General features: G+C 33.3%; 1 protein-coding gene across 2 annotated transcripts; it reads left to right on the top strand.

Annotated features, from left to right (window-relative positions):
* Nucleotides 1-625: 625 nt before the first annotated feature.
* LOC110100506 (EEF1A lysine methyltransferase 2) lies at nucleotides 626-18,432 on the top strand. Of its 2 annotated transcripts, none has more exons than XM_020828035.2 (7): nucleotides 626-968; nucleotides 3,802-3,930; nucleotides 4,393-4,587; nucleotides 16,489-16,585; nucleotides 17,003-17,106; nucleotides 17,733-17,784; nucleotides 18,025-18,432. In XM_020828035.2, the coding sequence occupies exons 1-7, from the start codon at nucleotides 754-756 to the stop codon at nucleotides 18,235-18,237; spliced, it is 1,005 nt and encodes a 334-aa protein (XP_020683694.1). In that variant the 5' UTR covers nucleotides 626-753; the 3' UTR covers nucleotides 18,238-18,432. The 2 variants fall into 2 exon arrangements, with proteins under 2 accessions (XP_020683694.1, XP_028549575.1); XM_028693742.1 differs by having other exon boundaries at nucleotides 780-968; nucleotides 3,807-3,930.
* The last annotated feature ends 397 nt before the right edge of the window (nucleotides 18,433-18,829 follow it).

The raw sequence follows: 18,829 nt of genomic DNA, 5'->3' as shown, positions 1-18,829 counted from the left end.
AATGCAATATAAGAATTTGTTTTGATTTTTATCTTTTATATATACTATAAATTTACCCTCCTTAAATACTAAGATCGGTTCCTCCCTGCCTGCTAATATAGTCGAGTCATTATTTTTTTACAAATAAGCCAATATTAAAGGTTGTAGATGCAATGAGAAATTGCAATCTATGTCTAATATTGTTGAAAATAAAATAAAAAAAAACCCATTTATTGTTATAGTTCAAAATAATGAATCAGATGAAAAGAAAGAGAAAATATCAGATCCGACTATAGAAGAAAAATTAATACATTCCTTTATCTTTTAAATTCTTTATATAAATGATGAGTATAATGCCTCATAGAATTAAAAAATATAAATCCCATAAATTAGAAAGACCTCCAAAATTAGTGTCCAATAACTTGAATTTCTTACATTATATTTCTATTTTTTTAAGTTGTACAGATAATAAATTTTATAATGTTAAATCATGACAAATAAATCTGTTAAGACAAAGTAAAATTTTTATTTAAAAATTATTATTGAATATTACAAATAATATGACATTAAATTAATGTAATGTTTTTTTTTTTAAATATTGTTATTATTTATATAACTGTTATAGTCAAAAAAGTGGACCAAACATAACAAACGATTATCGTGTTCAAAGCCTCCAACGACAATTGAGACGTCGACAAAGAAGGGAAGTAGCCAGGGTAAAAAGAAAGCGATAGGCATTCCAGCTTCCGGCACTCCAATCGCTTGCAGCTATCAATGGCGGGGTTAAGGTGGCCTCCGGATGATTCGGATTTACCCCAACCGCGGGCACAGGCTCCGGCGGATCTGATCTCGGACGACGATCGCTCGGTGGCTGCAGATTCATGGTCAATAAAGAGTGAGTACGGGAGCACGCTTGACGACGATCAACGCCACGTTGATGCCGCTGAAGTCCTCTCCAGTGGAAACTTTCAAGCTGCTTCCGATTACAGGTCTCTTTCTTTGTTTTCGTTTGATTTCCTTCGGATTAATTGGTCATATCTATCTAGGGTTTGCTAGGTTTCTCACAAATTTTTAGGGCACGTAGAAGCTGGAGAAGTTCGATTGTATTTGGCTTCGTTAGGGGTTTAGAGGGTTGTTCATGTTCGAACACATTCAAATGTTCGGTTAGGAAGCTATTTTTTAATGCCGACACGACTGTTAGAATTAAATATGGTCTGTATCACTTTAGATGTTTTTTTTCTGATATAGCAACATTTGGGCGTTCTGGGTTATGTTAGTCTAGGTGGTTATTGGATGGAGAAATACTTGTCTGTGCTAGAATTACTATTGCATGTCCGTGCAGAATGCTGGTTGCATGCTGTGTCTATCATATGACAGACTGCATTGATTAAAAAATCTGTTTTCGCTAAACTCCCTGTTGGTTATTTCCTTCACTAAGTTAAAGTGTGCTGTTTTGTGGGACCTTCTCTTTAATCACAATGTATATGCTATGATGCACAGACATGGAAACGATGACATGGACATGAAACGGACACGAGACATGTCAATTATTGAAAATATAGGATATGGACATGAGTTGGATATTGTATTATAATTTTTATGTATTAAAAATAGTGTATTAAAATTAAATAAGCAAAATATTAAGAATAATTTAAAAATAACAAGTAATTTAACTATTTTTTGTGCTTAAAATGATTAGTATTAGGACATCGAGAGTCGGCAATCAATGTCATGTTAGGCATTGAGAGGGGATACGACAATGCTCTTGACAGTCGGGCATCGTTGTGTGTAATGATCTTCAGGCATTAATGTCAAGATGGCGTCAGTCTTCAATCTCGAGATATCATTGGTTGTGAATTTTAAAACAATATTAGATATATGAGATGTCAAGATTGAATGAGGGCATGATTGTGAGTTTAGAAATTGCTGGTGTCGAGCGTCAATGTCAACACAACGTCAGACTTTGATTTTAAGATGATTTTGAAATGCTTATGTTGTGATGGTATTGGAAGTCGATATTGAGCTGGCTTCGAGTGTTGTAGTGGCAGCTTGTGAAGTTCAAGTTTAGATGCTCAAGGTATCTTTACACTTTGTGTGTGTTTGACTTTGAGAAGGCTGATAAGCTCAAGCAATCTCTTCCCCCAGGTTTGAGTGTGTAGGATCTGTAAGGATGAGTCTATCGTCTTACTTTCTAGTTAACATATGGCAGAAGTTTTAAGTTTTCCTTGTCATGTTCCAACTTCCCTTTGAATGGAGTTGTAAAACTTGTGTTCTTCTTTTTGCAATGAGACCTTGGTTTATTCTTTATCCACCCAATCATGTTGAACTCATAGATCATAGTCCTACTATGCTCTACTTAAAAAAATAAAAAAATAAAAGAAATTGAGATTGTTTAGGAAATGCGGTATTGAGTGCAGACAATTAATTTGAGGCTTTAGAGTGGAAATAAGAAATTAAATTTTCATTTTTATAAATAAAAATTTGTGACAATAAATTATATTTATAAAAAATTTCATAAAATATTTTAGACATGCATGTTGGATACGTGTCCAATTTATTTTTATATTTTTTTATCGGACACATTTTTTATGTGACCGATATGTATTGAAGATGTGTTAGACGCATGTCGCATTCGATACGTGTGGGACTACATGATTCTTTGAGGAGAAGTGTCGGTGCATCATAGTTTATATACTCTTTGAAATGAAAAATTAATAAATTTTATTGTTCTGATTGTATTATCAATCTCTTGTTCTCCTTCAGTTTAGTTTGACATTTTGTTGATTAGATTTGTACCAGTTCCATGTTTAGAAGCAGCGGTCTTTTTTTTTTAACAAACATTTTTATCATATGACTCATCCCATTGTTGTTGTTTACTAACTCGAACTAGGTGATTGAACTGATTTTAGTTGAAGTGGTTTGTTTCAAATTAATAGATGTTAGAATTGGTTTGCGAAACTAAGAGAATGGCTTTTAAAATTTTATTGGGATGGTTCTGAACCAAGCATTTTATAAGTTGAAGCTTTGGGGTTGTTCAGAAAATAGTTTGAAGAAGCTCCACAATATTTAATATTTTGATCATAGTATCATTTGGAGAAGCTGTGTATAGTTTGGTGTCAAGATTATGTCAAGGAGCTCATTCATAATCATCCTAAGGGATTGATTGAAACAGATTGTTAATATAGTAAGAAGAACCATAACTTCCTATTTAGAACTATTTCCTTCTGTCCAACTTTAAGGACCATAACATAGATGCTTGACTATCAAAATTGAACCCCTTTGTTATTCATGTCTTGCATTGCATAAGATTAGCTTCCAGTTGTGTCGTCACTGTTCTATTTCTCCAACCACAATTAAAAAATATTTTACACAACCTGTAAATTTTTGATGGATTAAATATCAGCTGGAAACTAGCAAACAATCCTTACGTTTTTACTATATTGTTTATTGCATACAACAAGTATGCCATATTTAAAATAAATTCTTTGCATGAGGCACATTTTGTTTTTTTACAGCACAACTTCTCTAGCAAATTAGAATTGTGAAAGGATAAAGAAGATTTAATTATTTATAGTTAATTTTTTATATTAAAATTGGACAATATCCATTTTGAGGGGATTCTGAACATTCTTGTTTAATTGATATTCTCTTGTATAGTTGTTCTGATGATGGCTATTATTATAAGCTATGCTAACTTTGACACTCCTAAAATTACTATTTAGATTCTTGTTAGTTCAAAGCACCTCTACTTTTAATAAATCATTTGTTAGATTTATTTAGAATATTGTAGCAATTGTTTATTGTTTGCAATGGTTGATGCAGTTCAGATAAGGATGAGCCAGATGTGAATGAGGACGAGCCATCAATGCTTGGCTTACAAAGTTATTGGGATGCTTCTTATGCAGATGATCTTGCAAATTTTCATGAACATGGCCACGCTGGTGAAGTATGGTGGGTAACTCACACTATGGAAAGAGTTTTACTGAGGAAATTACCAAGCAAGGCATTTTTTGTTCTTTTTGTTTACTTTTCAAAGTCAAATCTATTAGAGAGAAGGTGGTAACTCACGATATCTTGAGTGGGTAGGTGGGGGTGAGGTGGATTTTCTGCTTACTCCATTATTCACATTATTTATGTAAATTGTCAGCTGCAGTTTTTTTTTTTTTTTGACGTCTATTCAATTTGCTCCTGTCTTGTCTTTGACTTTTTTGTGTTAAAGTGAGTGTTATTAGCTTAAATGAACATACAAATAGCTTATTGCTTTTTTCCACTGAACATGTTTGCTGGTGAAGATCTTTGTTGGCTTCTAGCTAAAAGCATGCATCTTATCCATACTTTCATTTTCTAAAATCTTTTTCAGGGGGAATGTAAGTACAAAACTCAGCAGTCTATTAACATTGTCATTCTCTGTAGGTTTGGAGCTGAAGTCATGGACACTGTTGTGGCATGGACCAAAAGCTTGTGTCTTAACTTGCCCCAATATCGGATTGCAGTTGATAACAATGGTAAATATGCATCAGATGATATCTCTAATCGTTTGTCTTGTTGGAGTGTATTGGACATTGGAACTGGGAATGGTTTGCTTCTACAAGAGCTTGCAAAGATTGGGTACGTCACAGATCCTGATTGTTCAACTTATAAAATTCCATCCTGCTCCTTTCTTTACATGACAAAAAAATCACAAATATTTTAAAGGGAGAAGTTTAGCCCTCCTTTTTTACTGATTAAAATTTTTTTTCTCCTTTTGTTTCCTGCCTTGTAAGCAAGCCAGTAAATTAGCTTTTCGGTTTTGTAGGAAATGAAAAGAAAGAGAAAACATTTATATGATTAATATAGAGAAAGAAAGTTCGGCTGGCTCTAATATGCTTGACGATGGCTATTTTGAAAATTAGTTTCTTTAAATGAAAAATTCGTTTATGTTAAATTATGCCACCACTTTTTAACCTGGTCCAGGCTTTCTTGCTTTTGTGCCATTGGCTGCTAAGCATCATTGTTATGTGCAAAAAACCATTATCTTTTAATGATTTTTTTTTCTCTAAGAAAATAAATACATTAGTATGAAGTTTATTTTTATTTGCTGAGAAACCAATGTTTTACAAGTTTTTCAGATTTGATGCTGGGATCAAGTAGTTGAGTTTCATACTAATGGTTTGAGCAATATTGTACTGCGGTTTCATTTGAGTTTTAGAACCCATATTTCTTATGAAACATTTATTTTTCTTAAGCTAAAAATTAAATATATTATATAAGGAAGATCCAAGTAGGTGGGGGGTGTTAATCGTCCAATGAGGAATTATTAAGATTTTAGCATTACAATATATGCAAGTTCTTATTAGAATCAAGTCTGATTCCCTTAAAAAATAGTTTTATAGTATATATGGAGTGAAGTGTATTAAGGATGAAGATCAAAAAATACTTTTCTTAGACTGATTCCCTTAAAAAATAGTTTTATAGTACGTAAGTCAACATACTTGATGGTCTGGCTCTACTCCACGTGTATAACATAAGTATAGATGATATTCACTTATATTATCCAATGTAACTATTTTCTTTTCCGTGCTAACCTATTTCCCATCCTTCCATGCTCATTAGGAAAGGATTTAATTACGTTCTTAGATACTTTATTTTGTCATTGCTGCTTAGCCATGGGCTTTTGATTTTGCATGAATTGGCCATTGGAACATACCTAAAATTACAACCTCAGCCTGTAAAAAATTTTGAATTCTTGTTATCTCGATTACTTTCATTGGTGGTACATATAGTATATTTTGAACTATTATTTATGGGCTTTTGCTTTTGTATGATTAGCCGTGACTAATCTATGGATTTGCTTATCATTCTTTGATTTTCTTCAGGAAGCCTTAGCCACCTTAAACCCGTCTAATGTTTCATTGGAGTTTAGTCCAAGGTTATGAAGACCAGACCGAACATAGAATAGGAAGAAAGAAGATTTTCAAGTTAAATTCTATTGGTGTTGGATTGGATGATGTGATAAATATTAAAATTATTTAAATAAAATTTAAATGACAATAATAATATAATAATCATGCAGTGATTTCATTTATTACTAAAAAATAAACATAATTCATACACAAATAATATCATATAAAAATTTAAATTTAAATGCCTTAAATTTTTAAATTTGATTTATACAGCAACAACATCAAGCCTTTATGCCACTCCGTGGAGTTGGCTACATGAAACCTTTTTCTCCATTGTGTCCTGTTAAGAATCAAATTCTCATTTAATATAAATTTAGTTATCATATAATCTAAATTATTTTAAACTTATATGATAAGTTTAAATATAATTTACACACACACATATATTTAAATTAACATTATAAATTTACATCTATAAATCATTCATATTAGATCATTTATTATTAGTAAATAGATAAAAAATTACCTTTTATAGTGTATAAATAAATAAATTAATTAAATATTATTAACAAATAAATAAGTATTATTCGCATTATAATATATTAATTAAAAATCAGTTTGATAATATTTGGTGTATATGTTATGAACATGATAATTTTAATTTATTTGTTTAGTCCCATTTCACTTTGGAACTTTTATTAGCATTGTTTATATGACTTTTTGGGTTTGCATGTTTTAGAAACTCGTATAGGGAGATGGAATGCTTGGTTGTTGTTTTTTTGGCAAACAATTATTATAGGAATTTAATACATTTTTAAAAATTAAAATATGTTAAATTTAATATTTTATCCTGAGTATATTAAATTAATTTATTTAATTATTTAAGTAATTCAACAATTGAATCGGCCCATTCATCTGTTGAATTGCAATTTTGACGGTTTATTTTGGTTCGATGCAAAGTCGATTTTTAAGATGGACTAGACCAGCCATATAATCGATCCACAGTTGAACCAATCAAACCAGCTGTCTCAATTTGATTTTTAAAACCTTGGTTTAGCCACACTCTTTTTTTTCTTGATCATTGGATACCCACCATATGGTCTAAGAGCAACCTATGAAACAATCTGAATCTTACAAATGTTTCCAAGTACTCTCATATAATAGTTGCCAACAATGTCTGTAGGAGTATTATTTAATTAAAAACTTCAACAATGGATGTTCCTGAACTTTTCATGCTTTTTTGTGTTTAAGATAGGGAGATTGACAAAAATAGCTCCCTCACTAGGTAAGATAAGAGCCATCCTCATAGCCAACTACATCAGATTGTAAACTTGTATGGTCAAGTGCTATATAGCTGATCACTAAGTATCCTCCTAATATTGAATGCTACTTTGACATTAATGCTTGAATATCATAAAGTTCAGTTCAATTGATTTACTGATCCTTAGTTGTCTACGATTAAGTAGCTAGCCAAAATCAAGTCCTCGATTTCTCTCTTAAGTTAGCAAGCAGTCGGTATATTACTCACTCTAGTCAATAAGGTTGCATTTGTGGATGACTGGCACATATCGTCATACCAAATTATTCAAGTTGGATAGAATGCACTAGGTATAAGTGTGTTCAACTTGGTTAAACTCAAATAAGGCATAATATGTTTGAAAGGAGACCATATAAAAACTAGTTTCAAAGCAGACTTGAGAGGATTTGCTTGACACAGTTTTTTATAATCCTGCCTACACCATTACTTAGCTGAGTTAATGCCCAAGAAGGGTTCACCGAGAATGTCCTGGGTGACTACGCCCAAATGTTGTACGGAGCCGACTAAGTGAGACCGAATCAATTGGCGGCCAAGACAACTAACAACACTACTACTCAACCAATCTCTTATTGCAAATTCTGAATGCTTAGCCCTACACTAGTCAAGCAAATCAATGCTAATAATTAGATATGGTGCTGGTTGATAGAAGAGACATGCCATCCTTATATATATATGCAATTATCTACATGCTAAAAGTCATCTCCATTATACAAGGCGTTGCCAACAATTTCAGGAGAATGCCTCCTTTGTCAGAAAACATCCTTGATATGAAATCTCAAGGGTGATGCAATGCATAAAAATTAAATATCAAATATGTGGCATCTATCTATACTGAAAGAGTGCAATCATATCATCTTTGAATTATCAATACAAGTGCTGAAGTAGCTGATCTCATACTCCTTTCATGAAGGGAGAACATCCTTCTATGTGAAGGAGGTCCCATTTAAATGGTGAATATAAGAAAATGTAAGCCATTAGGGGTGTGAACTACAAGCAAGTTTAATCCTAGAACCTCATTATAGGAAATTTTGATTTTTAGGCACATAGGGAACATCTCTTGGGGTTTTGTAACTCCACTTTCAAAGAAAACTTTATTTATTCTCTGTTGCTCTTTCCCTCAATATCAACAGCATCTTACTCGTTGAATTATCTGACTGTTATTTTCCTATGTACATAAACAATGACTTTCGTTATTAACTCCTACCCAAATTTAGATAACATCCTTTTTGGTGCTCTAGTTGAGCGATGACACTTTGAGAGCCGATTAGTAAGAGGATATGGTTGGCTTTTGTGCTTTAAGAGGAACATCATTAGTAAGGGACAATTGATGCGATATCAATTGCAGTTGAGTTTGTGACTTAGGCTCAGTTCAATGAATTGAACCTTAAGCTCTATGCCATGATGGGAATGATGGCAACCTTCAACACCGATTGGGCATCCAATGCCTCTCCATGTGCAAAGCTTGCTATTTTTAACATCTAAAAGGTTGGGGAAATGACACGCTTAACACTAAACAACCAACCTAACGGATCAAATGTCCACAACCATGTGGAATGCCCTCTACTAGAAGAAGTATCTCATTCCTGCACTCTCTCGTAGATGAAATATCTCATTCTTGCACTTTTCTTCCTAGTGGGAAACCACTTCCCTCTTAGTTTATAGCCCCTTAAATTTGTATAAAAACCTAATTAACCCATTAGAAAACTTATTGGGGTTTGCAATCTTTGACCAAATCAAGTGAGGAATCCAACTCATGACCTTAAAGGATGCCGCAGATGTTTGTCAAAATTCTATCCTTAATCACATATCACAAGGAGTTTCAAAAGCAGGTCCTTGCTCAATTCTCAAGCTCCATAAATTAAAGAAAAAGTTATCGCACCCTTTTTTGCTTAAATAGGGTGAAAAAGGATATCTTAGGCATTCATGATCTTGTTTATGCAAGAAATTTTTGAGTCATCAGATCTCGATCCCTTATACACTAAATTGGCACTAGTTTAAAGACTCCATGGTGTACGATTCAAATATACAGTTGGGAAGAATATGCATGAAACAATTTCAGAACTATCTTAGAAGGCAAGCAAATATATTAACACTAAAGAATTTACTAAGGTTCCAAGGCCTCATTATCACGAGAATCAGGCATGATTGACATTAGAAGCTAAGTGCATTGCAACGAACGCTCCATTGGCTCTCGTTATATACATGGACACTCGAAAAAGTTTGTAATGATGAGATACTTGTCACGACCCGGTCCGGTAAGCTCGTATAAACGAGGTGGGAACGAAGGTCGGACGGTAGACTAAAATATCCAATATCTAATATATCATCATAATATTTGAAAGAGCCACTAAAACATTTAATTCAGAAACTCATAAACATAAAATCATTAAGATTCATATAGTTACCTTTCTTCAGGCGCGCCTCTCCTACGATACACGTTTTCACCCCTTCTACTCATGATGATTTAAAATAATTAAACATGAAAAATGTTAACAATTATCAATAAGTCAACACTTAGTAAGTAAAACATGATTCTAAACTACAGTAATTCAAGACAAAATGAGTAATATGCTAGATGTCACATTTCATTAAAACATATTATAAATTTTTTACTTCTTATAACAACAACAACAACATCAAGCCTTTATCCCACTACGTGGGGTCGGCTACATGAATCCTTTTTCTCCATTGTGTCATATTAAAAGTCAAATTCTCATTTAAATCTAATAAAGAAAGGTCATTCCTAATATTTTCTAACCAGTCTTTTTAGGTCTACCCCTACCTTTCTTAACATAAGTCAAATCTAATACCTCTACTCTCCTAACCGGGTCATCGTAAGGCCGCCGTTTTATGTGACCAAACCATCTAAGGCGACTTTCTCTAATCTTATCTTCTACTGGAGCTACTGCAACCTTTTCATGTATATGCTCATTTCGTATCCTATCTCTAAGGGTAAAGCCACTCATCCACCTGAGCATCCTCATCTCTGCCACACTTAACTTAGTATTATGCTTCTCTTTTAAAGGCCAACATTCGGCACCATAAAGCATTGCAGGCCTCACTACCATCTTATAGAATTTTCCCTTAAGTTTTAGGGGTACATTTCTATCATATAACAAGTACGATGCATTCCTCCACTTCAACCATCCAACTTGAATTTTGCTGATAATATCCCCATCTATTTCATCATTACTCTGAACAATAGATCCAAGATATCTAAAACGTGTATCATTAAACATACACTTAAAACATAAATTCATTTCCTTCATATTCAGTTTTCATATTCATTTTTTCATTCATCATATTAATATCAATATTCGTAACTTTCTCATTTCATATATAGTACAATCATCACAGGGGCCACCGTCTAGTACCATAAATGTACTCTTTTACCATTTCCTTTTTCATAACCTTTACCATTTTAATGTGCGCGAGTACAGCATCTCTAGCTAGTACCATAAGGGGGTGAGTTCCATAAATTCAGCATGCACATACAAGTATTCTATAACAATCATATCATCTCATTTCTATAACATATGAACTTTGTGTGATAAAGTCATGTAGTATAACATATAAATCACATGATTAATCATAATATAAGAATAACATAATCATGATCTAAAATAACCATAAAAATTTCATAAAAATGCTTAGACTTTCAAGACATATAATTTGAGAGAAACAAATATATTACTGTAATAAATGAACCATGAGTACTCTGATTTAAATGATTTGACTTGATTACTCTGCTCGAACACATCTTTTGATTTCACGATTATCACATATAAGTATTAATTTAATATTCATAGGTTAACACTAATCATCTAAAACTTAATTATTTTATTTCTCTAAAATTTTCATAGGTTCTCTTTCTCTTTCTCTCCCTCTCTCTCTCTCTCTAATTTAATGCATAAAGAGTATAACAAATTCTAAAATTTCATATTTTAGTCTAATTACATATTTTATCCAAGTTAACCCTTTACCCTAACCTAAAATTATTTAAAATAATTTCTATTTTCGGATTTAAAATAAATTAAAATTTTAAAAATTGTTTTTTGTGGAAAAGCCATAATCTATAACATTAGAAACATTCCTATGATCATTTGAAACAATTCTTCTCAAGAAATTTCTTAAAAATCTAACTATATGAAAAAACCCTAATTTTTCCAACTCCACATTTTGGAGAAAAAGCCTCGTTCCATGCATAAACTTATCTACTAATCATTACCTATACATCTCCTAAAGAAAAGAGAAGTTTTTGCCAAACCCTAACTTTTTCTTTTCCAAAAATCTAGAGAAAAAGAATAAATCTTTTGCTTAGAAACTCACCTTAGTCTTCCTTTAGCCTTCCTCTACGTTTTTCCTCAAATTCCTTCGCCGGAAAAGTCGTCGGGGCCGCCGCCCCTCTCCCGTCCGTCGTGTGCTCCTCCTTTGGTTCGGGCGAACAAGATGAAACGAAATGAATGAAGGGACCGAACTCTATTCAGTCCCTTAAAGCTTCGTTTGATTAGGGATTTGCAAAAGGACCATTTTGCCCTCACTTAAAATATATCCGCTTTAGTAATGACTAGGGGTATTTTCGGTATTTAGAGATTTATATAAATTTTAATTCCAAATTTAAGCGAAATTAGCTATTAGTTATATATATCAAATCGTTGAGAATTTTGCGTAGAATTTTATATAATGATTTCGGTCGAAATCCGTTAACTTTGAAATTTCATTTAAATTTTGTTGCGACGCATAAAAATGCGTGCGACACCTACGATCGTCAAATTTTGGGTTTTACATTACTTGCTTCTCATTCTGGTGGCTCATTGAAGCCCTTTTAGGCTTTCAATTGTCCATTATCGACGTTGGTTGCAACAATTCAAGGTCAGTAGCCTATTGATGGCTCGTAAAACTTTTGGCTCACCTGAATATTATGGATCCTAGCACGTTCGATCATAAGGATAATAATCATGATAATAAAATCAAGGATTGTCATACTCATTGGGTATTTATTAGAGCAATTATTGAAGGAGGGATATTTAAAGGAATTCCTCATAGATTTTGCTAAGAGTGACCAAAGGATAGACCAGCTAACTAGTCTTACTCGGCCACCTTATAACCATTAAAAATCATAGATGCTATAGTTAGAAGAGCAGGGCTAGAAATTTGCATCCCAGCCAAAACTTTGGAGGGTACAAGTGAATGAGGTAAATTTATTCAGTATCCACTTTCTTTTTATAAAAGGCGTCATACCTGCCAACAATGTTTACAATAATTCAAGGGATGTCAAAGCACTGCGCAATTAGTTTGAAGTATGATGAATGCTTGTCCATTTGAGAAGTTCAATTAATATTCCCTTTGTCCATTCATTAAAGTGGCTCTGAGTCAACATGGAAAACCATAAGGTTATGGTAAGTATCACTAATCGGGTTCTTTGGTGAAGCAAGTACCCTGGAGGGGATCATAATGCTAATAGTCTTGTTGGGGGATAACTATTACCATAGGAATTTAGTGAATTTGCTCTGTGATTTTAGCATCTTTAGTTGAGACCTGTGAATTAGAAGAGGGGATCTTATTCAATCAATGATCTATAATCTTAGTTCCATTTGAACACTTGCACTAGAGCTGCCATGAACATTGATCGAGACATTGGAAGGCTTGCAACATTGAAAACTAATTTCACGCAAACTTTAAAAAAATTTGCTCTTGATAGGTATTACCAAATTCAACTTTTTAAATTACCATGAGTTAATATTGATGTTTTTGCATGCAATTTGTATGATATGACTGTGATCCAAATTCAGGTGCAGAGGCTAATGAAACTTTTAAAAGTTATCTAATATCAAAGAAATAATGTTTCTATGGATTTGACTAGGCTAATATTTTCTTCCACTTGAATTTTGCTTCATGGAGGTCCCCTTATCCTATATTTATAATCCAACTAAATTTCTAGTATCTATTTATAATCCAACTAAATGCATACATAGGAATCCTTATCATCAACTTCCTACATTCATTCAAATCGTGATTAGCGCTCCATAAAAAATAAACTTCTCATAAATTCTCTCCCGTAAAATTGGTAACTCTTAGACTAAAGAGGACAAAAAAGTAGTGAATATTGGGTAGTTTTCTTGATTTCCTCAATTGATTTCACTTTCCTCTCTCTTTGGCCACCCCCTTCTTATTTGAAAATTTAAATTACAGTACAGTTATTGTACTTTTAGTTCCTTGATTAAAAAAAAAAGATTAAGCTTGCAAATATTCTTGAGAGCCTCCTAGATCATGACTTTCCATTTTATGACATTTGCTCTCACAAATATAATTAATTACAAAATAATGATACATTAGAAATAAGATTTAAGAATTTTGATCTTAATTACATCGAAAATAGAATTGTTTTTTATCCAAGCTAAATAGCTAATCCCGTTTCATGCATTCATCCCATCCGATGATCTTTCTTGATGACAAAATCAATATTCTTGATTTATTTGACATAACACATATGAATGGCATCCAACCTTCTTATGCATTTGGCACAAAAAAGAGTATCCTTAATATTAATTCTTTAGAGAGGATATTGCAAATCAGAAGCAAAGAGTTAACAATGAGATCTGCAATTTAAAAGACAAATAATATCCTTGAATGGAGCTATCAATAAGGAGTGTTGATGAGTATGTTTTTGAGAATGTTAATGAAGAGTATTAATAGAAAGCATCGACATATTAAGGATTATATAAAAAAAATAAAAAAATTGAAGGACTTGGCGCTAATATCATGTTGAAGTGAGAGAACCATAAAGGACTAATTTTACTAAATTTTCTTCTAGTGCAACATATATGTGCCTATATGTTGGTATGAAAATGAGACCAGTAAAGAAAAATATAATAAAATAGGGTACTTTTTAGATTTAGAATGTTATAATAAGAAACAATGCATATTCAAACTATGAATAGTTAGTGCATATGATTATTTAGAAGTATTAACACTTCCTTACAAACACAAGGTACCATAGAATATGCTAAGTTTAAAAATAAAAGTGGACAGGGAGGTGTTCAAAGCTTTTATTTCCCATATGTTGAGAGTGTTATAAGGGCATGACAAATATTTGAAAGAGAACAGTGTGAATCAAATACAAAAAGTCGATAACAAGATCAGTTTCAGGGACGACACAAATAAGATCCTTAAATAAAGATATTGATAGAGACTATTGATGTCTGTATCGATATATAACATTGAGAGTATTGAAATAGATTGTCGATGGAGAGGTTGACATGTTAAGGATAAATGACATTGATGCGGCCATCACCGGAGAATAGAAGTAGATCATAGTGATGTACAAATTTGTGAGAAATAAAGAAGGTGAACCAATGCTTCAATTGTTGACGATGGTGATAAGGATCGCATAGAAGGAGAAGTTGGTAGAGTACAAGCAAGTTGCAATTAAAGAGAAGCGTAAGAACACGATAATGGAGATTGGAAGTTTGAGGAGTGCTAATTGATGAGGAGATTTTAAGAGAATTCTGGGAGAATTGTAGGCCTCATCTTTGATACCATGCTAGAATGGAGAGTTCAAAAGAGTTGCTTTTTTTAATAAATTGTCACTCTAATACAAACATGGCTGTGCCTTTGTATAGGCAAGAAAAGAGAGCAATAAAATAAAATATAATAAATGAGAATATTATAATTAAAAAATATTATAATAATAAATACTACAAATTTAGATTAATTATAATATATTAAAGGGAATATCATAATAATAATACTATAAATTCCTGCTAGTAATAATTTAGGCCATATGATAATTTAGACATTCTAATACTTGTTGGATATCATTTACAATTTTACATGTTCGTATTGTATCATATAAACTAACTAGTGTATACCCCAATGTGCGAATCAAGGAAAGTCAAGGAGAATGGGTGGGCTCACCGATTAATCAAGTTGTATCCATGAGGAGCCACTAACCCTAGTTAGAGGAGTTACTTGCCCTAACATGAGAGCCACTCGCCCCAGACCAAGGGGCAATTGCCTCGGCCAAAGATTCGTTTGCCCGTCACAAGGGGACATTTTCTTGTTCAATTTAGTAGCTCACTTATGCCATGCCAAAGCAGTGGCTTCATGAATAGGTCAGTTTGCGATCTTACCCACATGATCGGCGACTCCTTCCAGCCACTTCTAGAAGCTATCCACATGTACTCATAAAAGTTTTGACCATCATGTCCATATGTCTGTGATGGTCTTGTCTTGTATATTTCATAAATACCGTTTCAGAGAGTTATTTTTCACACTCATAGTGATTTCTATAATGATTTCTCTGGACATTTTGTGCTGGTAATAGAATTCCTAGACTCCTTTCTAGAATTCCTCTCTTTTTTCATTCCCTCTCTCTATATATATACTTTTCTCTTTGTTGGAACCTTGCTAGCCTTGCAATTGCCCACTAACAAATTCGGATTCAACACCTTGAGTATGCCCTTTGTATTGTATGCTATAAGTTTGACTCACATGCATGCCTTGCATCAAGCGCTTCATTGTCTTAAAAATTTAACAAATTATTGAAAATAGAGTTGGTAGTTTTTTGTGTTCTTCAAATTTTGGGTGTTATTTTTGTAAATAGATGTTTTTATTTTACTAAATATATAAGATTTGAGTGATGCACATCCGAAATTTCCCTATATCTCTCCTAAAAAGTTAGTACGAAAAGAAGTCATAGGAAATCATGAATGTTTGCTATCATCAAAAGTCTAATCCATAAACTCAAATTTGCAGCAATCTCTCCCTTTTTTAGGAACAAGTTCAGGAACAGGAGTGGGAGTGGGAGCCTCCTCCTCTTCCCCCTGAGCTTCCCCATCCCATAAAAATAAGCTCAATAAAAACTCTCATACACAAGATAATTATCTCTCACCATGATACTATAATTTATCTGCTGCATAGAGTTCTTGAAGAGCTTGCAACCCCGTAAGCTCTGTTTGTAGGCGGACTAGTAAGGCGGAGCGCTTGCTCAAGGCATCAGAAATTATGGTGTTACCATACCTACCTCCACAGAAGTACAACATAACTTTTTTCAAATTATTTACATCCCATGGAATCCGTGCTAATTCGTTCTTGATCGTCTTATTGTGAACGACAGGTGTGGATTCTACAAATTCATAAACTATCCTCGTGATGCCTACTTAATAATTTTGAAGTTTCACTGCTCTAAACATTATTTTGGGAGGCGTGATATTTTTCTCAGTTGTTTACAGTCACTGGATATATACCATGCTTCTCTTGTTGTTACAGTTCATCTAAAAAACTTCAGTTGCTAAATTTTATTTCCAGGTTTTCCGATTTGACTGGAACTGATTATAGTGAAGGAGCAATTGAACTTTCAAGGAACCTCGCAGTTCGCAATGGATTTTCACATATAAAATTTTTGGTATGGTAGTTCTTGTTATCAAGATGTTCAGTGTATTTTTCTTCCTGAGGTTTTTAGTAAGAATTTTGATCTTTGGATGCATTCTGTGCCCGGAAGTCTTCAAGATAAATGTGATTAGTGAAATTCCATGTGATCTGATTATCCCTCTTTTTTTATGGATCTAGTCTAACCACAATGTCTTTTTTTTTTCTTGTTAATTATGAAATATGAATATATTTTTGACTACTCCATTGCAATCAAACCTTTGTATATTAGTGGCAGGTTTATGAAAAAGATATCTGGTCATAAAGTATTTTAAGTTATTAATCTTGATTCTGAAAAGTATATTTTGTTATTGCGATTTAATTATTGTCCTATGGTTCTGCTTTCCTTTGAGCATTCTAGCAATTTATTGGTTTGGTCATAATGTACTTGCAGGTTGATGATGTACTGGAGACAAAATTGGACAAAAAATTTCAACTAGTCATGGACAAGGGTACCTTGGATGCCATCGGTTTGCATCCAGATGGTCCAGTTAAGAGGTAATTTCATTCCAGCTACATGGGAAAGATGCTCTTAACTTCAATTGCTTTTCGGATGTGTTAATTTATCATGGCACGGATATTACAGCATATTACGGTATGTAGAAAGTTGCTATTTGGTTAAGCTTTAAGTTTCAGAGGCAAATCCCTTTAGGAAAGGTGTTTTCATTGCAATAAAACCAATGCTATTTGTGGACCACAAACCTGTTCTACTTGCCACTGGCATTCACATATGGGTGTAAATGAGCTGAGCTTGATATGCATTCGTGTTCGGCTCATTCGAATTTTATTTTGTTCGAATTCCACTTGTTTTTTACACTTTTCGTAGATATTATGTTTGCGACTGATTTGTTCTAACCCAACTGGCTTTTTTGACTTGTGTTTAACTCGAATTTGTCTCAAATTATGAGAAATTGTAAAATCTCTCTTTTTAAATTAAGCATGCCATGGCCTGCCATGATTAACTCACTAACATATACTATATAAACTTATAAAGCAAGTGATACAAATTTAAAATAACACACACACATATATATTACTTGGTTTGCTGAATCTTCTTGAACACCTTAGATAGCATTAGCTATTATGTTTTCTCGTTCCTATTTTCTGATTGATAAAATCAACAGGCTCATGTATTGGGACTCGGTTGCCAAACTGGTAGCTCCTTCTGGAATACTGGTCAGTGTGCTATAATTTAAATAAATTTGTGCTGGGATATTCGAACTTAGGTTTCGTTTGGGACGACTTTCTTGCTGCTTCTTAAAGCAGCTTTCTAGTATATAAAAAATTTAATTTTTATACTAAAAAACTGCTTTAAGCAGCAGCAAGAAAGCCGTCCCAAACGAAGGCTTAGTCATTTACTCAACCACTGATTAATTGATGAGACATTTCATGATACAATTTTGCTCACAACTGCAGGTGATCACATCATGCAATAACACAAAAGATGATCTGTTGCAAGAGATGGAAAGTTTTAATGGAAAAAGGCTCGGCTCCAATGACCAGGTACTTGGGGAAGCCAGCTGGGGCTCTTTGTTCAAGTACATTGATCATGTCAGAACATATCCGTCTATCATGTTCGCTGGCGTGGAAGGTACTCGCGTGTCCACTGTTGCTTTTCTTAGGAAATGAGCCTGAACTATGAAACTATCTTTGCTTCGTTAATATCTTGTGTATATAGCTCAAAATTGATAAAAATTGGACTAAATTTGAAGATAGTAGTTGTAACTTAATGTCTGTTTTTACCCTGCTTCTTTAGTTAGAATTTGAACGTTTCCAGATTGTCTTATATTGAGAAAGCTAATGTGTTTCTGAATTTAGTTGTGATCTTTTATGTTGTTCTACCTGAGTGACAATGGGTTTTAGATGTTTTACACTAATATTAGATTGGAATATGTTGGACCGGTCCAGCCGGCCCCTTCTAAGGGGCCGGTTCATATATACAGGAGAAAGGGGTGCGGTGGCAAGAGAAAGAGAAGGATTGGGTGGGGTCCACTAGAAATTCAAATTCAAAGTTTGGAGCCAAAGGAGGGGGTGGCAAGGGTTTTTGGGTCTTTTTGCTTTAATGATTGATTGTATGCCTTAAGTATGAGGGAGAAATTAGGGTTAGGGTTATGTTTTTTTTTTAGGGTTAGGGTTATGCTTGATTATTGTGTTCTCTTAGAATTTCTTCTTGGTGTCTTGGGCTCTAGATTCGTCTAGAGATTGAGAGAGAACCATAATT

This window comes from Dendrobium catenatum, unplaced genomic scaffold, assembly GCF_001605985.2.
Source record: "Dendrobium catenatum unplaced genomic scaffold, ASM160598v2 fragScaff_scaffold_353, whole genome shotgun sequence".
In the NCBI taxonomy this organism is placed as follows: Eukaryota; Viridiplantae; Streptophyta; class Magnoliopsida; order Asparagales; family Orchidaceae; genus Dendrobium; species Dendrobium catenatum.
This window is presented reverse-complemented; position numbering and strand designations above follow the sequence as displayed.

What these genes read in the sequence shown, in the direction of transcription:
- LOC110100506 (XM_020828035.2), top strand. Translation starts at nt 754, where the DNA reads ATGGCGGGGTTAAGGTGGCCTCCGGATGATTCGGATTTACCCCAACCG. An exon ending in CAAGCTGCTTCCGATTACAG is followed by an intron (nt 969 to 3,801) that starts GTCTCTTTCTTT and finishes TGGTTGATGCAG; the next exon opens with TTCAGATAAGGATGAGCCAG. An exon ending in CAAGAGCTTGCAAAGATTGG is followed by an intron (nt 4,588 to 16,488) that starts GTACGTCACAGA and finishes TTTTATTTCCAG; the next exon opens with GTTTTCCGATTTGACTGGAA.